Consider the following 22,577-nt stretch of genomic DNA (forward strand, 5'->3'; position numbering starts at 1 on the left):
CTTTCAATTTAAAGCTTTCGTGACTGCAGGGATTCATCTTCTTGGTTCTTTCGGTAAAGTCACGTAGAATGGAAATAATAAAATAATAAAAATAAAACATAATAAAATAATTCTCACGACGTTTCGGCCACAACGCAAGTAGCCGTCCTCAAGTGGAGAACAGGTCTGTCGAGGAGACAGAGTCTGACTCTGTCTCCTCGACAGAGTCAGACTCTTTACCGAAAGAACCAAGAAGATGAATGTCTTTCCCTTATTTGGCTGCTGCTATAAATCCCCACGTGTGATGGTGATGATGATGATATAGCCACTTCGAGGAGCTGTCGTGTCTGGCATGTATGGCCAGGTTGCCTCTGAAAACGAGTTAATTGCTGAGTGGGCTTTACCCTGTAAGGAAATTAAATTAGAAAAATACGACTATCAATAACTTAATAACACTTCCCAAAAACTCAAAAAGAAACGTACAATCCATGGCACAATGTGGAATCATTGCATTTTATTATATATTCATGCGTGTTGGGCAAAGCGAGGCAGGGTCCTCCTCCCGCCCCTGCTGTGTCAGGCCTGACCCCGCCGCTTGTCGCGCGTCGCGACGAGCGGAGCCGCGTCGACTCCGTCAGATACCAGCCACACGCGGTGCTCGTCCCACTAAGACGCCACTGCCGCCGCTGCGGTGAGCGCGGCACTCCCCCTCTAGCCCCCCTCGCAAGGAACCTCCCCCCCCCCGGAACCGCGGGGGCCACTGATCGATGGGAAGCAATAAGCGAGCCGTTAGCCGCAATAAGCGCCATCGCCGCCGCGCTGGATACGCCCGGGGTCCGCGGTCGAATTAGCTTCGGTAATCAGAAGCGGGGGGGGGGGGGGAGTTCTGCGAAGAGAATTCGCCGCAGGAATCACCCTCGGAATTACTCTCGGCGTCCAGCGTGAGAGAGAGGCGTCCGTGCATCTTGTAACCGTGCTCGCTCGCTCGCGCGCACGACCCGAGTTCGAATCGGTGGGTCCGGTAGTGGAATGCGATGGCCGCTGCGGCGATGAACGATTCGGAGCCCGGCTGCTCGTCGCTGCAATTGCGGTTACGCCGTCGTGCGACCGAACTCATCGCGCTTAGGCGTCCGATGCGTTGTGACGAGGCGAGCTCTGGGTCCAACTGCACAGTGCCAGCTGCAGCTCGCGAGCTGCAATGCTTTGGAAGATGTGATGCTTCAAATTCGTTTTTTTGTCAGATGATCTTACCGGCTTCACGATGGCTCCAGCCAAGTGAGGCTGGGGTGGGCACTGCCGTGCCTTCTCACAGCAAAGCAACAAGTTCTAGATTTGAAATGATTCTCCCCGCGTCGACACGTGCTTGCTACGTATATGTGAGCTGGCACCCTGGACACCCGTGCAAATAAAGTGTTCCATCTGAAGCAATTATCCAGGTGGAATGTTTTAAGGAATGAATGTGTCACACTGCAGTGACATCACACACTGCTCTTCACTACACATCATCCACGGCATGCTGCTGAATCACTCAAGTGGCATCACACGCTATCGCGACTCGTACATACTCAACCAAAACTTTTGTCGATACCTGGGATCTGGTAATAGGTTTTTACCCTTTTATCTGGCAACAAAACTGACACCTTTATACAAGGGATCATGTTTGTATTGACCACAACACTTGCAGTCAAAATGCAAACAAAAAGTCAACTCTGATAATGTATGCACTGTCCTTGAAATTGATTGGTCCACACCCGAGACAGCTTTTCTTAGAGCCCATTTTCCCATGGTGTTGAACCAGATGACGCCAATAGGCGCACAACTCAAAGACAATGCACCATCAGAGTATTGAGAGCTCGGAGTAAGCATTTACATTATGAGACCTCCTTTGACATTAGCAAGATATAGTAATAGGTTTTTACCCTTTTATCTGGCAACAAAACTTTTATACAAAGATCATGTTTGCATTAACCACAACACTTGCGGTCAAAATGCGTTTGGTAGAATGCGTTTGAGCGAGGTGTGGTGGTGGCATCTACAGCTTTGGCCACGATGGCGTCTTGATCTTGACTCTGCATGAAACAGATGCATCGGTGCGTAACCCTCGTCGTACACGAGTGTACGTATGTTGACCTTCTTTCACACCGTACATAGCCAAAGCGTGCTGGTCGTACCTTTCCGCCCGCGTCGCACCTGTGAGATAGCTGTCGTGTCGGCGAACTCCAAACGCGTTGTCGCTATGTTCTCTCCTTCTTCCTCCTGCAGCTGCTCAAGAAGAAGGGCGAAGCCAGCAGCCTGGCAGAGAGCCTGGAGCACGGGCAGCAGCTGACACTCACCTCTCAGCTGCGGGTGAGTACACCTGCTGATGATGACGACGACGACGATGATGACGATGATGATGATCGTAATCAGGGGCAGCAGCTGACACTCACGTCTCAGTTGCGGGTGAATACACCTGCTGATGATGACGACGACGACGATGATGACGATGATGATGATGATCGTAATCAGGGGCAGCAACTGACACTCACGTCTCAGCTGCGGGTGAGTACACCTGCTGATGATGACGACGACGACGATGATGACGATGATGATGATGATCGTAATCAGGGGCAGCAACTGACACTCACGTCTCAGCTGCGGGTGAGTACACCTGCTGATGATGACGACGACGATGATGATCGTAATCTGGGGCAGGAGCTTATGTATAAACCATAATCTGCTTTTTTATTTTACTAAGAAAGGCCCACTGAGCTATGTAGCTATTTTTCAGAAGCGACGTGGCCACCAATGATAGTTCGAGGAAGTGGCTTATCTTGTGGAAATTTGCGCGGCCAAATAATCGAAACGCCTCTTTCTAAATGTGGAGGGAAAAACCAGAGAGCCCGACTGAGAAAAATCCACACGACCACGGTGAGAAGAGGCAAACTCCAAATATACAGCAGGCGTCAGGGTCGGGATTGAACGCACGACCTCCTGTATATCAGGCGAGGTAGTTAACATCTCACCACCGTGTCGCCCCTGTTATCACGTGCAGCTGGCAATTTGCACAGTGTAGTAAAGCTTCAGAACGATTTTACCCCCCGTGTGATTTGGCACATTTTCGTGATCCATGATCACGATTCAATTCAAGCATCGAATGTTTCTGACTTTGTGGTGAATGTAGCAGCTCTACCGGTGGCAGGGTGTGTGTGCTAAACCGAGCGCAGTGGTGGCCTCATCAGCACCTGCAGATGCCTGTGTTAGCACGTGGAGAGAGCTTCAGAGAAGAACTGATCAACTCACGACCTCATCCGGGAGACCACACTTTGTATTCCGTACGCATGGGAAAGTAATGGAGTTAGCCGGGTGGCCTAGGGGTCGGAGCGCTGAGCCCGGCACCACTCAGATCCTGGGTTCGCATCCAAGCACCCAACGCCATGATTTAATACGGATCCCAATTGTAATGAGTTGCTGGTTTCAGCCTGGTCAAAAATAACTGTACACAAACATGTATGTTAAATTTAAATTTTCACGAGTAAAAAAAAAGACATCTGCTTGATTTGTGAGCAAAATATATATATATATTTTTTTGGTAGGGAATATGGAATAGTCCACCATTCCCTTTTGTGCTGGGAGGAAAACGTAACGTGAAGGGAATTCAGAAGTGGTTCTGTGATATCTCCTTTTGCGGATCATTCTATAACAGACTGGGTATGCACTGCTGAGAGAGAGGTCTGAATGAACACTCCATCCCGTGACGTGACACTGGAAGCAAAAGCAGATTATGAATAGGAATAAGACCAAAAAACAAATATTGAAAATAAACACATAAATGCACAAGATATCTTTACTCAGCAACATGAATAAACATTCTAGCTCAACATACAAATCACGGGCACGTGCAGCACATATTTCATTTATGCAAACACGGAGCGCACGTTATGACATTATCAGTCTAAATCCCACCTCTCATATTCATCCTGCCAAGAGATGACTAAAAATTCCCGGATTTCTACTGTAAAAATAAAACCTTGCTCACTGAGATACAGAAATTACAAAATACGTGTGCAAACGTTGCAATAACTCCGGACCATACCCGTGGGTGGTGTAATCGGAAAAAAGCGGAGGCCACAGCTGATCGATGACACCACCAGACGTGAGAGCAAACGGCTTCGAGGCAGAGGCATCAGCCCCCCGCTGAGAGAAGCATTACAGGCGAGAGACCCCACACTGCCCCCCCCCCCCCCCCCCCCCACGGAGCGTGGCGGTGCAAAGTGCTCGGTCGCTTTCGCGTGACCCTCGACGCTATCACCGCCGCTGGTGGCCGTCACATCCCCGCCCCGTGCCGTCACCTGTGCTCGCCGCTTGCGAGTGAATTTATCTGAGAGGCCGAGCTGCGAGCGTGACCTTACGGAGGGTGGGGTGGGGTCACGAACGGCCGTGCTCATGAAGTGCTCAGAGGGAGGAGGGGGGTTACCGTTACATGGGCCAGAGAGAGGAGTTTGGTGCCAGCTGATGTGGCAGTAAGAATAATGTTCCTTTATTTATCCAGCAAAAGACTCGCCAAGTCTCAAGACATTCCAGTGGAGGGTGCTGCATTGGAATGTTTGAAAAATTCAATAAGTTAGTGGTTGATTCGACTTGAAAAATACGTCTGCTGCTATAATTACGTGAGTGAGCTTGGGCAGGAGACATTGCGCGAAGAGATGAGATTAACAACATTGGCAACTCACCTCGGACAATGTCCATCGCTGAGACGGAGCGATGACATCGGCTAATAGAAGGTTGGATCGCAGCATTATGCGAGATGCTGACGGGGTTGGAGTTCTTCATCAAACAGTGGACTCATAATGGTTGCTGCTAATGATAATTCTAGAATGTTTCTACAATCGCGGTCATTGATGATCCAGCACTCACCGACTCGCTCTCCGGCGATCGGTCGCATCCTTTACCACCCTCATATCGCTCCTACCTTGGTTACTGTTCCCAGTGACCTTACCTCATTGATTCCTTCACCCATGTTGAAGACTCTTGTCTCCCCGAGTGACCGTACCACCCCCGTGCCGGCCCCCATCAGATGTCGCTGAGCGACGCGCTGCTTCGGCTGGGCGGCTGCACCCAGCACCACCTGCGCTGCGTGCGTCCCAACGAGGCCGGCCGGCCCGACGCCTTCGAGGCCGAGCTGGTGTCGGCCCAGCTGCGGCACGCGCGGGTGCTGCACACCGTCCGCCTGCGCCGCTTCGGGTTCCCGGCGCGACTCCCGTTCGCCGACTTCCTGGACCGGTGCGTTGCCCGGCGCTGAGTCTCTGTTTGGTGCAGTTTCTGTTGCTGCGTGCGTGTGTGTGTGTTAGCGTGGCGGTTAGCGCTGCGCTGCGCTATGAACCTGGCGACCCGGGTTTGATTGCCGCTCACGGCCAACATCAGTGACTATTATGTGAACAGGTCCTGAGCCTCCCCTAGGTCGACTCAGACTCAAATTCGTACCAGGTGCGATGTTTATACATCGTTACTCGGGAGATAAAGGCGGCCGGGCGCGGTGTTGGCCATCCACTCCCTCATGTGCCGTGCCGGCCTTTATAGGTGCTCGCTAACAGCACTCGCTTCTACAGTCTGGTAAGGCTATACGGCGGATCTTTGTCTTTGTAGTGGTTAGCGCGCTGCGCTGCGGTTTAAGCAAGCAATCGCAGGGCCGCACCATTACCCCTTACGGTGTTAAAATAAAACTACAACTCAAGGTGCCGTACCGAGCCATTGCCAAATTGTCATGGATAATAATTGGAGTTTGACTGGATGGTGGATTTGTGGCATCGATTTGAAACAATCACCGCGTAGCTTGCTCTCAGCGATGAGTGCTGGTCGATGCTTAACAATGCACTGTGACCTTCCACCTCTTTGCTACCGGTGGCTGCCTCTTCTCTGTGCAGTGCCTCCAATTGTGCCTGACCTTAATATTGAAAGCCGTGACAAAATATATATATAATAGGCCGATGTTTCGGTACATGGCCCTTCTTGAGGGCACAATAAAATCAATCGGAAAAGACTAAAAGCGATCGATCGAAGACCGATTTCCAACGAAGCAGCCCCGTGTCCTCTTGTCACCTCGGCTACGGCTCCTCCGAGCGGACGGCGTTTTTTTTATCTTCGTACTTGAACGTCGTCGAGCAATGCACGACATCTCCCGGCCTTGACCCCTGACTGACCTCTACCCTCGCCGAGCGTCCAGCTCGTGGCAGTGGCTGACAACCTCGCCCGGCCTCTGTGATCACAGCAGCGAGCGACACGGAAAGAGACGACGTGGCCAACGCAGCCTCGACGACGTCGCGAGTCGCCGTCTTGGGTCGCACGAGCCTCGCTCTCGAATCCCTACGGTGCCCTGGCGCAGAACTGCCCCCTGCCAGGCTGGGCCACGTTGCCTTCCCTCTCTTCCCCGAGGGGTGCTGGTGATGGTCGGGGGTGATCTCTCCTCTCTGATTCGCGGCGGGCAGAATATCTGTAGATGTTTGAAGGGAATCATTCGGATTTTGCCGGTGTGTCGTTTGCTTTTGTCCATGCTGTTTAGCGCCCTGAGAACGATCGTTTAAGGGTGTTTTATAAGTTAAAATAATTATTTTATTTATACATAAATAAATAAATAAAACTCAACATATTCGTCAACAACACTGTGTGGCCTTAAAATAACAAACTGTATTTAACATCGGGGCCCTTCTTCATAGCACATGAAGGGCTATTGCCAGAAACGTCACCTATTATACATGTTCTCCTTTTAAGGCCGCAGTGTTTGTTGACGGATCTGTGCGTTTCTTAAAGGTGCGCGTGCACCACTCACAATGCAGCAGCGTAATCGCCAATTTTTTTTTCATATTTTCAAGGTTGCCTTGCACAGCATGCTGGTGCAATTGCAGGTCTTTAGACACAACAGCGTACAGATAATAATCATTATCGATGTTTAGTAAACAATGCTGTCATGCCAAATGATCGCGTAGCGCACGAAGCAAGGGTCCTTGGTGCACAGCGGCCATGAAGGAGTGGAGTTCCCGATTCCTTCCAGGTTTAACCCCGAGACATTCCTCTCCGTTGCCTCCCCGAAGCCACGGGTTTCAACGGCGGCTACAACAACAACATCATCATCAACAGTCGTCCCCGACGCACGTTCTGACGTTTCGCTCATTCGGCTGGAAAAAAAAAATGTATCCCCTGGGGAAAAAGAAAATGAAAGCGAACGTGGCGTCGCTGACGGGCCGAGCGTGGAAAGGTCACCGGCGTGCCGGGATCTGTCGTCCCGCGCGCGCCGTTCCTCCGCCGGTGACAACCGGCCCCGTCGCTTTCATCCGCGAAGGTCGCCACGCCGCTTTGCTCCGGAGGACTCCGCCGGAATCCTTTTTAGGTTCCACCTCCCCGCGAGCGCACGAGGGGCACGGCCGCTGTGATCAACCGCCTGCGTGCGCCGGGCCACCGCCGCGTATTAAAAATACATTTCAAGGAGAGGAATAGAAACAGCCGCGTGTCAAAATAGCGGCAACGAGACCAGCTCGCTCGGTCGCTCGCTCGGTCGCTCGCCTTCAACCCTCGATCGAGGCGAGTGTGCAGCGCTACGTAATTGGCCCGTTGATGTGTGATGTTGAAGGACGTAAAATCTCGTTGCGCGCTTCACGTGTCCATCACCCTGCGAGCTCGACGGTGTTTACACCTTAACCAGAGTCCCCTGGGGCGCGTGTGTGTGTGCGCGCGCGTGTGTGTGTGCGCGCGTGAGCGGCGAGGTGAAACGAGTGCACGTTTGACCGCCGCGCAAGCCGGCTCGTGGTTTATCCTCCATGCCGAACGCCGTCTCCACCGAGCCTCGTGGACGAGTTTGATTCCTACAGCAGCCCATGGTGTGCACGATGCGGTCGTCGGTCGCGCCGTGGCATCAGTCACAAGAGTAATGCGAATGTGATAACCTAAATCTCAAATTTGCACAATTTAAATTAAGACAAATGAGAGGGCACCCATGGTTATGAGGCCCCACTTTGGGGCCAACATGAGCCTTGAACCTCAGGCCGCAAGGACCTTTGCCCGTGGCCTGTTGCCGTAGAGGTCACGATGACCTACCTCCAATTAGCACGGTTGGCTACGCACGGTGCGAATGAAGTTCAACACACGTGCATATCCATACACACGTATCCCTAGCTTTGGTGTCCACGCTCCAATATCATGAGAAACAAATGGTGAAAAACCCAGCAACTTTCACAATCGCCAATTGTCCAGGAAACGATTGCAGAAATACGAGGGCGACAGCAACTTTGATCACGGCGAATTGAAATTCTCTTGCCTTCGGTCGCGAGGCTTCCAACGCACCAACTCGTTCATGTAAATTCGAGCCATGAATCGCGACCCCCATGTGCAAGAATCGATGTTCGTTTCTATTTGTGCATTGCCTGTAATGAGTTCACGTGACCCCGGCAACCACGAGCGGCCACTGCGTTCGCCAAAATTCTTGAATCGAATCCCGAATCTGATTTGCGACAATGTCTCGGGACGGTAAGGGGAGGGGGGGGTAAGTAGGGCAAGATGGGGGGCAGGGCGGGGTACAAGGGGGGGGGGAGATGGGGTGGGTGGCAGGACCGGGGGGGGGTGTTTGGGGGTTGAACACAGTGCTGCAACTGAGACGACGCAGTCTGATGGACCGAGGCCCGGTTGCCGTAGATCACGTCACCGGACTTTCAGTCTGCACCTCTCGGCAATGTATGTGCTTGACTGGCTCTAAACCCGATATTTTTCCAGAAATGTCTTCCTCTCCTCTCCATCCCAGGCTCTGCGAGGTCTCGTGGCTCCTCAGGCCATTCCGGAGTTCTTCCTCCGCCTATTTCTGTAAACGGAGGAGCTGTTGGCATTGCATTCGTACGTCCAAATTATTCCCGAGTGACACCCAGTCCGGTCCGCTTCTGTGGACCTCCTTTTTCCCGCTGTTGCCTTCAACTCTCGTTTGCCGTGGGCATTGTGCCCGCACGTCCGTCAGGTGGCATCTTGTGGGCTGTGGCGAATTAAAACAGGTTGATTCGTCGCTATCACGTGGCTGAGCCCTTGCTGCCCCATCGCAAGCAGAAGCTCGGGTTTCCGGTGGGCAGGTTTAAATTGAGCCCCGGCAAATGTAACCATTAACGTCCCATTGATCTGCAGGTACGATGGTCACCTTGTAATTAAAGACCTGACATTTGTGCGCTGCGCAGCGCTAATGGAAACGTTCAGGCTTGTCCGAGGACGCTGTCTTTTCGGCGTGAGTGGCCGGGAGGAGGTGACAGGGGATGGCGTATGCAGTGCGGGCCCCCCCACCCAGATCTCTAAGCTAGGCAGCATGAAGGCTGCACTTGCCCGCAGGAAGTCTGCAGTCGATGGGGAGCGAAAGGGACAAAAGGGCTTGCGTGAGGTGCAAGCCGCTCGTTGCACCAGTTTATACAGTTTCAGATGTTCCAATCACGTGATTATAATGACAATGATCTTCCCGGATTGTGACGCGCCGTCGCGTAGGATTTTCTCGCTCTCGAAGAAGAGAAAACCTCTCAGAGTGGCGAGGAACCAGAGGGAAGTGGGAAAGGCAGCAACAACGTGGTTAGCCGGCACCAACAGTTGCCAAGAGCTGCAGTCCTCTTATATATGAAGGTGTTATCGGCGAATTAATGGGTGTTTACTTGTGGTGGGAAACTGGAGCTCCCGGAGAAAACTCACTTGTGCCAGGGGGATAACCCTCTGTCCCGTACAGACGGAACAGGTGGAGGCTACACTTGGCTGTACCGCCTTCTCCTGGCGAGCCAGGGGACGGCACCTCCTCGAGGCCCACGGGAAGGGAGATTTACAACATCTGTGTGGTGACCCACCAACCCTCGCGGCTGCCTCCACGGGGCTGGATAATAAGCCACGTGCATAGCCACCACCACCCGGCTAAATTCCATTTCCCTGACCCAGCGTTGTTCTGAAAATTACCAAAGTGGGCCACCTGCATTGCAAGAAATACAAGTTGTTCATCTGTGAGTCAGTGAGGCTGTGAGTCAGAGGGCCTGGGTGTGTGTTCAGTGTAGAGTCGTGAGTTGACTGACCACAAGGGACCAGTCGAGCCTAACGTTGTAGTAATGGTGAGCCAAGCATAGCCTGTGGCCTTTGACCAAGACAAAAAAAACGGAGCAAAACAGTTCATCATGATGATCGTCAAAGGTTTGTACACATTTTAGATAACTTTCCCATTTCTAGATATGGCTTTGACATATTTACGGGTCATTTCTTTTGTACTTTTGTTCAATGTACCTTTCATTGGTTGTGTACAAATGATGAGGTTAAAAGTGATTGGATGAGGCTTCAGGTGACTCGTACAATCATACCATGCAGTCATGGAACGCCTCTGAAGGGACGTCTACTGAGGAGATGGAACGATGATATCATCTCGTGTGCAGGTGCTAGGTGAATTATTACATCGCAGCATCGTAAGATCGGTGAGGACACAGAGAGGCCATCGTCTAGCAGTGGATTGATCATGGCTGATGATGATCATCATCATGCACTACTATTTTCAGCATGGCCTTGTCGATATGCCGATCATCTATTAACTGTCTCATGCCTGGTTTTCATTTGACGCTTCTTGCAAAATCGGCATAAACTTGTGGCCGCAGTCACGAAAGCTTTAAATCGAAAATTAAAACAAAGTAACCGGCTGGAGTCGACACCGATAGACAACGATCGTCTGGCTCTCACCTGCGCCGCTCATAAATATTATTACCCTGATGAGAACCTTACCTGAGCCTGGTCCTATGACTGGGATCCATGGCACATGAAGCCTCTTGTCTGCCATCAGCAGAGGGCACTGTCTTCTCTCAGAGCCAGAGCTCAGCCGTTGGCACTGCACCGACGCTCACCCAGTACTGTGCGTAGGTTTTAATAATGAGACCTGAACCAGCGGTCCTGTCTGCTGGACATCAGTGGCTTTCATCTCTGTGTTCTGCGTAAAACATATTGTGGCAGCAGATCGACAACATTTCTCTACTCTTGAGCACACCCAAATACCTGGACAATTCCTTTGCTAAAGTTATTTCGTTTTCCACCTTGGCAATGTTTCTGTGTACAAGCAAGGTGTTTACTCCCTCCGGGCTAATGAGTTAAACGCACATTTGCGATGTACGCACATAAGCAAATGAATCGACGTTTCGCGTGCGTTTGCGAACAAATCGGTGTTTGTATCCAGACGGCGCCTTCGGCAACAAAATCGACCGGCGCGTCGTACACTGCAGAACAAATCGTGAAAAACAAACAAACGACTGCTCACACAACAACATTCATCGAAGAAAATAATGAATACGAGATTATGGACGGGACGTCAAACCTCCGCTGGCTGAGCCGAGCGAGCGCGTGCGGCCGTGGCGAGAAATATTTTAGAATTTTCCACATTTCCCCCGAGAATGAGATCAGTTGCCAGAGACAATAATGACGCCCGTAATGGGGCAGCTGCCTCGCTCCTGTCCTCTGCACTTGCAGATGATGATTGTCGTGCCTTCTGCTGGCGTCAGGTTCAAGCATGTAATGGGACACCGGGTCTCCCATGCACACGCTCACTGGTGTATCGTCCTAATGACTTGTCTCAATTACACCCAACTCGACAGCCACTTACACTCGGGCTGGCATTTCCTCTGCTTGTGGTGGACGGGAATATGCTATTAAAACGGTAATGCTATTAGTGTCCTAGGTGTGGCCGGGTGTCTCTGGGGCCTAATGATCCTCCCCTGTCGTAGCCGTGAGCGAGCTTCGCTGGGATAGCCTGGGTTCGAGTTCTGATAGCTCACTCGAATTGCCAGGAAAAACAACGACGTGATACTAAGTGCAGGGAAGAAGAATGGCGTGGTTTTGGATGCGTCATGAGACTGATCCCCCCGAACATGGATCCTGTACTTGGCCGTGTGATTACAAAAATGGAAGGAATCAGGAGTAGAGGCCAAGACGGTGAAATCGAGGCAACGGTTCAAGATGTTGGAGGGAAATGATTGAGACTGAGCGACGCAGTGATACTGGTTAAAGACAGAGAACGGTGGTGGAAATCTGTCAAGTCCCATTGTCGTTAATGAGCTGCAGAAAGGGAACAGATGGTGATGATGATGATGATCGCTTTTGATTAAAACTGGTCTTCAAGTATCAGGAGTTTAAACGCTTTGGTTCTTTCGGTAAAGTCACGTAGGTATAAAATAAAACAATCCATCTAGATTTGAAGTTTTCGTGACTGCAGGGATCCATACTCTTTGGTTCTTTCGGTAAAGTTTCTTACCTATATAGCCTCTTGTTACAGCAGCTCTTTTGTCCACTTCAGCAATTGTTTCTTGCTGTGGTTGTCCCACCTGATGACTGGACGCTTGTATTGCGCCCGAAACGTCGTGATTTAATATATTTTATACCTACGTGACTTTACCGAAAGAACTAAAGAGTATGGATTCCTCCAGTCACGAAAGCTTCAAATCAATATATCAGAGTTTAATTACCTGAGTCTGGCCATGTATGAATGTGCAACATAAAGACATTCCTTTATTAGTTTGTTTTTATTTCACTTCAGCCTAGTTCACTCCCGAGACTTTATTCAGTCAACACATCGGGTTAATTTAGTTCACTGGTACAGGTGAGGTGACCGACTTCTGTCGAGTGATTGTGTAAGATGATGCGCCTTTTAAACGTGAGCCCATTGTGCAAGGGAAACACGTGTCTGTGTTGTAAGCAGCATTACAGGTGTAACAATGGATCACGTGAGAACCGCCGAAGGGAGTCAGCGGGGTATAACAGCGTTGACCAATATACATCAGCACAGTTCCAGAACGGAAACGCCATTGTAGCTGAGCAATACATTAAAAGTTAAGTAACCCTAGCCCGCACTGATGCCCGTGGGCCAGCCGGTAGACTGTCCCAGGGGTGCCGTGTGAACACACAACCACGGCCCCACCTCTTGACCTCGCGGCATCGCCCCAGGGCTCCCCATGGGCCATTACATCCTCCTAATGGGGGGCACGTGGTCACTGTGGGGGGGGGGCAGTAAAGACGGGCGGTCTGCGTGCACTTTGCTGTCGTCCGCGTTCCGTGAATTATGGCGATTGAACGGGGACCAGAATTTACGTTCATCGCACTAAACTCATTTTCATTTTACCATTTAAGGCCCACTGAGATATATATTTTCAGAAGCGACCTGGCCACAAATGATAGCACGTTGATTCTGACCGTGGAGGGTAAACCCGAAGACAAATCTGCGTGACCACGGTGAGAACATGCAAACTCCAAATATACAACAGGCGTCAGGGTCGGGATCAAACCCATGACCTTCTGGATACCAGGCGAGGTAGTGAATATCTTGCCACTGCGGAACCCCAATTAAGGAAGGAATCCTGCTTGCTGGTCAGCCGATGTCTGTTACAGGCGGAGTAAGGATGGCTTGGAAGGTAAAATCGGTCCAGGATCACCAAATGCTCAACCTCTTATGGGTGATTTGACTATGCGTGGAGATATTCGCCATCCCATCCCATCAGCGATTCAACGAATTATCACGATAAAGAGTCTATTACATTCGTGCACATCGTGATACTCTGAAAACCATTACTACTGGACATCTGTGGAAAAAGAGCTTCATAGCTCATCGGATTTCTCCATGGATAAAATAAAATATTCTGAAATTGCATAGAGACGGTCTTTCCAGTGCTAGTAAAGGATAAACTGGCCAATGCCACATGAACGTGGAATGTCTACCATCGAATCAGTGCCACCAGTCAGAGATGAGTGAGGCTCCCACGCTCATTTGCGCGCGGAGACAGTTTGACGTAAAGGACGAAGGTCCCCCAAGGTCAAATGCTGGCAATCCCTCATGAGCGCTCGTCTCGAGCAGTCGTGTAATATCTGGATGGGACCCGTTTAATTCCTACTTGCAGCTCACCTCGGTCGTCTCATAATTGTGAGGGCGTATCCTGAATGAATGTTGTGCGGTGTGGTGATGCTCTGGTTCAACTGTATTATTATTCTGGGTTTTTTTCGCTCAGGAAATCCTTATTGAGTTTGTTTGTAACTTATAACTTTTTATGTCGACCGTGGTTTGTAGGTTGACGGTGATTTTGGCTTTCCCACCAAAACGCCATCTTATAAACAGCAGGCCTGCGCCACAGTGGTTACAATCCCATATTGGGGGAGGCCTTGCAAAGGAATTGACACGTGATTTGACACGTGGTTTGACACGCGAATTGACACGCGGTTTGACACGCTAATTGACACGTGGTTCCCATGTTGACAGGTACAGGGAGCTGTCCTTGGTGCTGATCCCTCTGAGGAGCAAGATGGCCCCTCAAGAGAAATGCCGTCGCATTCTGCAGTACTGCGGACTACAAGGAGTGGCAGGTAGCACGCAGCACAGCACCGCTCGCTACAGCGTCACCCTCTTCCAGCGTCACTCGCACATACATCACACACGTTAGCATCGTGTGATGAGTTGGGCGGTGGTGGTTATGCCGCATGTGGCCTGTGATCCAGCACTTTGGAGGCAGTGAGCATTGGCAGATCACCCCAAAGATGTTGTGACGCTCCCTTTCCGGAGGGCGTCGGGGACGTGCCATACCCTAGGCTCGCCAGGAGACGAGTGGCACATCAAAATGTTGACTCCACCTGTTGCATCAGTACGGGATCGAGTGTTGTCCCCTCACATTTGTGAATTTTCTCCAGGTGCTTCGGTTTCCTTCCAAGTGTAAATACTCATTCATTGGCCGATAGCAGCTTAACATAGAGGATCGCAGAGCTTGGAAGAAACGTTGGCACTGGCCCCTCTGCCTTGTTGGCTGCCTTCTCACTTTGTCCTGTGGTTCCTCGTACCTCTGAGTCATTCCGTCTCTACGAGAAGCGGGTGAGCATCGTACAGCGGCAGCGCGTTACAAGTTCTTAATATTATTAGCATCACAGCTAAGCGTCATCAGACAATACCACAGGCACAGCAGCATCACACAGAGCATCACACAGGTTACCGACTGCAGCGTTACACAGCATCACACACGGCGTCACTTGCACGCTTCGTTACTCACGTGCATCATCACGCGGGCAACATTGGCAGCACAGCATCAATCACAGATCACCGACTTGCAGCATCGTGAGGCAGCATCACAGACCCCGTCGCACAAAGCGTCACCGATAATAATTGTTTTTTTACCCTTTTATCTGGCAACACAACTGACACTTTTTTTGTATCCTGACTGCAGGTATTGTGGTCAATTCAAACATGACTCCTTGTAAATAAAAAAGGTGTCAGTTTTGTTGTCAGATAAAAGGGTAAAAAATCAATTATCATATTTTGCTACTGGCAAATGAGGTTCCAATGGTGTAAAAGCGTCTACCGCTCAATGTAATGCCGCATGGCAACCTGCTATTCTACCCCTGACATGCATCATCAGGCGCAGCTTCACTCACAGCATCGCGCTTAACTTAGTCCCGGCAGCCCCCTCCGCCATGAAGTGGCTGTGCCCGGCTTGTTCGCTCACGCAACCGAGAGAGTGTGAATGGTTAGGCGAGTGAGCTTTGTTGTCTTGTGTGTTGTATGCGCATTATACTCAACCCACATTTGGTGGGATGTAAGTTCACATCCCAGTAGGGGATCGACTCGGCTCATCATTCCGAACGGGGTTAACAAAGCGAGTACGGCAGTGTGTGACGTCACTGGCGGTTATCATACGGATCTCCTGGGCTTCACCATAGGAATGTGGAATTGCCACCACTGGCTCTGGGGGCCACCAATATAAATAAGATTCCGCTCCACAGGTATTCGAGCACGAGTACACTTTTATTTTCTATATTTAAAAAAATATGTATTCACTTGATTTTGGATATTATTCAGAATATGGTTAGATGGACAGAGTCATTTTAATGATCTTGGGAAAGGGGCTCTTAATGGTGATATAGTTCAGATACATATAATAGCATAAATTAAATATAATATATCCATGAATGCAGATATCTGCACTCAATTAAATCGTGTTTTCCCCATAAATATCCATGAATTATATCGCTCTTGTTGTAGATGTCCATCACTATTCATTCAGATTCCACTATGTACAAACCTGCTCCAAACCTAAACTCGCCGGGTAAAATCTGCCACTGAATTTAGCCTCATGTCTGACCTAAAATTTATCTGTGCATTGTTGACTGCATCTTGGTCCCTTCCTTTGTTACCGAATATAAAAGTCTGTCGGTCAGGCTTCGTGTTTAACGGTCATCGCAAATACGTGTATCGCACAACAACGGTTGCTCCTCTACTTGGTGTTTTCTTTTTATTATTTTATTACTTTCCCTTCTACGTGACTTTACCGAAAGAACCAAGAAGATGAATCCCTGCAGTCACGAAAGCTTGAAATCGAAACGGTTGCTCCCTCAACCCGCTAACTCTTGAAGCTTCTGCTTTACAGACTTTGAGCGTTCCTTCAATTTGCAAGTTCTCGTGCGCAATCTTTCCATGACGTTATGCACGGACAAACCTGGTTATTTCACATCCTCACTTCTGATCGTTTCCAGCCGGGTCGCTCGACCAGCCACGTGGCTCAACGCGAGTTCAAATCCCGGGTTGGGGGTTGACTCAGCGGCATCATCGCCTCATCCCGGGATCGATCAAATGAGTGCCACTTTGTGGGAAATCAACGGCGAGTGTCCTGTGGTGGGATTCGCCCCTGCCATAGTAATGTGGAATTTACATTACTGGCTAAGGACTGCGAATAGACGAGCACCGCCTCAATGCTAATTTTGAACAAAAAAATTGACTCTTTTTTTTGCATTTAATTCACCCCTAAGGTCTCATTTACAAACGACTTGTCGTATCAATAGCGTGCTACCCTTGTGGGCTGCTGCCCTCAGCTGACCCATACACGGCCAAGGGTATTTTCACAATCGCTGCCGGTGTAACTGCCGCGTGCATCACAGGCTTGCACGGCACAAAGACAGAGACAAAGAACTCCTCTTTTAGCCTTAACAATAGACTGTTGGGGCAAGTGCTGTTAGCGAGCACCTATGAAGGCGCTCTCCAAAATACGCACACACGCACGCACACACACGCACTCACACACGCACGCACGTGCACACGCGCGCGGAATCAATGGCAACCGCTTGGAGAAAAGAATTTGAAATCAGAGGCAGCAACCCCCCTGGGTTTTCACGCTGCGTCGGGGAAAAAAAGGGCCTCCCGTTTGCCCCCCCTTCCCCCGACCGCCTACCTGGCCTGCTCCCTGCGTTCACTGGGCCGTGCATGAGCCACGGGGCCTCCTGCGTCATCCCGCTCCCGGAGCGAATCTCGTTTGTAGTTCCACCTCGCCGGGAATGATTGCGGCGAGCGTGATGACGTTTGCAAGGGACTCTGGAAAGAGCCTGGTGTTGCCTCTAACGAGATCAGCCTGAAGGCGCCGAATCTCGGGAGCCCACCGTGACGCTTGTGCCCGGTGTAGTCGCTGGATCGGAGACTGCTGGGGAAAATCAGCCTGTGGTGTTTATAACAAAATCACGTGACCACAGGTGGTCATTTTTTTGGGATGTAATAACTTACTGGCAGCGCATGAACGATGATTGCGAATGACACTGGGGAGGAGCACACTTACTCTGCACGGAGTAGAAGGTCATACACGCGATGATGACATCATCATTGTAGTAATTTTTTTACATAGATGGACTCGTCCATCTGAACAACTGCCAAAATCGCTGTCCGTGGTGCTAACATTAAGAAAAAACCGCCACTTTTTTCAAATGTTCTTGCTGTGTTTTTCACACCTGATGATGATTGCTTGTGTTGCAGTCGAAACGTCGTGAGAATTTTATTGTTTTATATTTTTTATTATTTTATTGTTTCCCTTCTACGTGACTTTACCGAAAGAACCAAGAATATTCTAGAGATATTAACATTTCTACAACAGCCAGTCATTTCACTTGCGTCCGAGGTAAAGGCAAGAGGTGCAGCCCCTGCAATTGCTCACTCACTCCGCTGCTGGCGGAAGGGCATCGATTAGGGGGAGCTCCAGAGAGCCCGTATGAAGTTGTATTTGGCCTACTTTTCCATGCTGGCCAGACATCTTAGAAGAGGTGTGAGTATCCCACCCTTCCCCCACCACACGCGACGTACACTGCAGTATAGCCACGCACGCTGCTGGGTAGACAGGGGGGTGAGCTGGGGGTGGGCTTGGATTTAAGCAAATTTCCCACTGCAAGTCCAGCGCCGCTGACTGTTCTCACCGTGTCAGCACCCTCTCTCCGCACTCGAGTTTGTGTGCCCGTCTCACAACACGAAGAAGTGCTTCGCGGCGGCGATGCCGTCCGCGTCTCCTGCGTGGACCGCATGCGAGCGGCGAGGCCACTGCTTGTCGGTGAGGAGCCGGGGCTGACAATAGCCGCCGGTCGTTCCCAGCGTCGCGTGGGCCGGGAAGCGACGTGCTGCGGCTCACGCGACGTGCAGCCTCGGGGGCCATGGGACACCCTCGCTGGCCACACCGCCGCCGGCGGCTCTTGCGCCTCTTCATTCGTTCGTTCGTTCGTTCACTCGTTCGTTTGTCCTCAGGGCTCATTGAGATGGACAATGCAAGAGGTGGCCGGGGAGACTGGAGGTTAATGCAGTCGGTCATCGTGCATGGACAGCAAAGGAGTTTTGCCCCATACGCGTGACCTCACAAACTACTCTTGCTGCCATAATTTCTAGGACTCAATCACAACACCTCTAAGGTTTCTGGACAAATTCTGGGCTATTCAAAGCGGGTTCTCGACTATAATTTCGCCCCTACGAATAGCACGGTTTGACTACGTACTGTGCGAAAGGCATTCCACGGACATAATGATTTGATGATGTCAGGCCACTTGCCATTGGCCGCACGAAGGGACCATTGTGTAGGTTTAGCGTGCGTCTTCATTTCGCTGTGCCTTCCGATGCTGCATGAGAGAGCAAGTGTGTGCTGTCCGCGGCAATGTGGGGGATGGCAATTGGGGATCCTCATGTCGGCGAATTCACGCCGCTTGTTTGTGGGTGAACTGAAAATATGATACATTTTTCCCAGATGGCCTCCACTTTTGCACAATAAGAAAATGTGACACATAACAGGAGTTGCGATGGAATTTTATGCAGGGCGTGTTGGGGGGTTCGGGACATGGCCAGTCAGGACCCGCGTATGATAGGATACGCTTCCCAATGTTACTCCACTTATCAACAACAAAAAATTGCAGATAATAGGAAAACATTGCACGATGCAGGATTGGAAAACATGCGTACATTATGCACGTGCATAGACAGGAAGGACAAGTTCAAAGGGCTCGCATAATGCACATGCATAATGCACGTTGACTCAGTAATCCCCCCCCCCCCCCATTGTGCAAGAGCGCAGAAGCGTGGTCACCACATCTACGCCTCTACATAAGGAACAAAACATTAAGACTTCTCCACAAATCTGGCTGTCGCCTGATGAAGCTAGTCGTAATTTCTGGCGAAACGTCGTACTCAGATTGTAAATGTTGTGGCTTGGCTCTCCAACACACCGGTTAGTGCTGTACTAGTGACGAATTGGCCACGTTATGTGTTCGTGACAACACTTACTAGTTAGCTGTGTCGGGTGGTGGCGGGTTTTAACGACACATTTATATATTTACGCGATCTAACACAAAAACCTCTATTACGTTTCACTTCGTCACATTCATCAGTTAGCGATCGCATCGTAGGCCGTGCGAGTGGTGGTTCTAAGAACGCGTTCACGACCTACGAACCTTTCCCCTTTCAATCTTGATTTGAAGCTTTCGTGACTGCAGGAATCCATGCTCTTTGGCTCTTTCGGTAAAGTCACGTAGGTAGAAAATTAAATAAAAATAAATCACGACGTTTCGGGCGCAACACAAGCAGCCGTCCTCAGGTGAAGAACAGGTCTGTCGGGAAGACAGCGTCTGAATGAAACACCCCAGGCTTGTCGCGAGGTGTTTCATAGGCAAGGCGGCTTCAGGCTGCAAGAGCTCACGATGCTGACCAGCCGTGGGGAACGCAGATCTGGGAGCTGTCGAGGCAGGCAGTCCTGTGATGGAGGCTGCTTGGGTTGGTGAAATGTATTCAGTCTTCTTCGTCTGCTTTCGTATGACACTGTGAAATTTGCAACATTTTATTTGTGATTATCGGGGCTCTTGAGCCGTTCAAGCCGTTGAGCAGCCTCTAAGGAGGCTGGGGGATGTCGGGGGATGACAGTGCTGGGTCACGTGATCCACGGTGCAGGGGGCAGCGTGGGAATCAAACCCGAGTCCCTGGTCAAAAAAGTTCCAAGTTTTATTTGAATTTTACCAGGTAAGGCCCACTGAGCTACGTAGCTTTTTTCAGAAGCGACCTGACCACAAACGGTAGTTCAGCGAAGTGGCTTATCGCGTGGAAATTTATAGCGGCCACAAACTCTAAACGCACGTTTCGAAATCTGGAGGGGAAAACCAGAGAAGCCGGAGGAAAATCTACATCGCCGCTGAGAGAACACACAAACTACAAATGTAAAGGCATCATGGTCGGGATCAAACCCACGACCTCATGTACACCAGGCGAGGTAGTTAAGATCTCGCCACCGTGATCTATACAAACCTCATCACGCACGCACACACCTACTAGATTACAGTCAGCACCCCCAACAATCCGGAGAATACGGGATCATTGTTCCTCTTTGGAACTGTGTCATTGACCAACGCGCGCACTTTCATCACGCACACCCACACTCGGACTCCATTGACGTCTCCGTCCCGCGCACCGTGCTTGGGGCAGAGATGAGTCCGCTCCTCGGCGTGCGATCGCCTCCCCTCTCTTCGATGTGCCCACGTGCCCTCGGCTCCCCCCGGCTTCCCGCTCGCCGCTACGGGTGCCAAACGCTTCGGGCGGTGGCGGCGAGAGGAGTTCGCTCCGATCCACACGCATCCCCCCCCCCCCCCCCGTGCAATGAGCCATCCCTGCGCCCACACCCCCCACCACCCCCCGCGCCCTCCTCCGTTGTGGTGGCGGCGGCGGCGACGCGCCAGCCCTGCCTTCTTCATCGCGGCGAAGCGCACGCACCTGTGCCTTGATATAAAATTACTTTGCAGCGCGCCGGGCGGAGGAAGGAGCTACGCTCGAGATCGCGATAGAAGCGGCGGCCAGGCGATCCGAGACCGCGTACGCACGCACACACACGCGCGCAAGAAGCCATTTATTTTTTCATATTTCGCAGAAGCAAGCTAAATGGTTTTTTTTTTTTGCAATAAATAAAACGAGCCCGGAAGGCATTTCGATGGGTTTTATAGCTTGCCGCGCTGTGCTCGGATACTAGGGTCGGTGTTTTGGTGGTTGCCGGCATCGCCGCCGGACTGACTGCTGCGAAAGCAATCGCCGCTCGCCGGCGTGGTTGTTGGTGATCCACGCTCGCTCGCTCGCTCGCCTGCTGCCCCTGCCAGCGCCAGCTCCTCCCGGGAAGCGGCGTCACCATGTCGGGGTTGCACTGTGACACTAGAAGTCTGCCCGTGTTGGTAACGTTGAGTGTGCTTCGCGCGCGTGTGTATGTCCTGTCTGGGGAGCGGTAATCGTCACGGTTAGCGCACCGCGATTAGCACGCGGCGCGATTTTCGATTCCCGCACGCGGTCAACATCGCTGGGCGAATATCTCACCTGGTTCTGTACCTCGCCTAGATCGACTCGGCCTTAAATAAGTATTGAGAGCGACGCGTGTAGACATCGGCGCTGCGGAGACGTTGGCGGCTGCGCGTGGTGTTGGCCACGCCACCCCTCGCGTGCCGCCCTGGCATTCACGGGTGCCACTCGCTCGCTGCACTTGCTCCGACAGACTGTGTAGGCTTCACGGGGGATCTTTGTCTCTGCGTCCTTGTGTTCTTGTACGCGCGCGCACGCCTGCGTTTGAAAATACGCGCGTATGTAAATGTAATTGTCGCCGCTGTGGAGGTCACTTAGAGGTTGATGAAAGAACCTCCCGTGTATCGGTTGTACATTTTTTTACACGAAAGAACAAAAGACGAATTGTGTGTATGACCTTGGCTTAGAAACCCTGTTAATGTCATTATTAAATCCACGCTTGCTTTGTGTAGATTTCCTCGAAAAGAGATAACCCTCTGCTCGCAGTGGCATTTTAATTAAACAGGGCAGACATGAGCGTTGTATTTTAACACATGCCAACGGTGTTGTGCGCGGCATTGTATCACGCTTTTCTCTACGGGTAGACGGCTACTGAGGTTAGTAACTCGGCACGCGCACTCTGTAGTGTTGTTTAATTCTATTAATTTATGTCCAGGTGAGAACACATTCGAAAACCGTAAGTCTTAGCAATGGATGAGCTGGGTGGTGTGATGGTTCAATTGCTACAGCTGGCAGACGATTTTTGCGAGGAGATTCACCAAAGCGTGCCATCTGCCGTAGCCTGTTAAAGACCGCGTGTGTCGCACCGTCGGCAATGGTGTTCTGAAGCGGATGGCAGTCCCCCCATGCGTTGTTAGGTAGCGGTGAGAGAAGGGATTGCGACAAAGCGTGGCGACAAAGCAGACGATTACACAGTTGCGGTTTTCATGAAGTGGAGTTCACTGTTTTTTTTGTAGTTTTAGTTTCAATGCCACCGTGTGCATGATCGTCTACAAGCTCCCGTGTT

The 22,577-nt window shown here is 50.9% G+C and overlaps 1 protein-coding gene across 1 annotated transcript in view; it reads left to right on the forward strand.

The window, feature by feature from the left end:
- LOC133357201 (unconventional myosin-XVI-like) overlaps positions 1–22,577 on the forward strand; it is a 170,747-nt gene that overhangs the window by 114,633 nt on the left and 33,537 nt on the right. Inside the window, 4 exon segments of the mRNA XM_061575030.1 lie at positions 2,242–2,325; positions 5,036–5,241; positions 14,228–14,331; positions 14,554–14,606. Coding sequence (XP_061431014.1) covers positions 2,242–2,325; positions 5,036–5,241; positions 14,228–14,331; positions 14,554–14,606 — 447 coding nt within the window.

This window comes from Lethenteron reissneri, chromosome 57 (assembly GCF_015708825.2).
Source record: "Lethenteron reissneri isolate LAM-NWPU_2019-01 chromosome 57, ASM1570882v1, whole genome shotgun sequence".
Lineage (NCBI taxonomy): Eukaryota > Metazoa > Chordata > Hyperoartia > Petromyzontiformes > Petromyzontidae > Lethenteron > Lethenteron reissneri.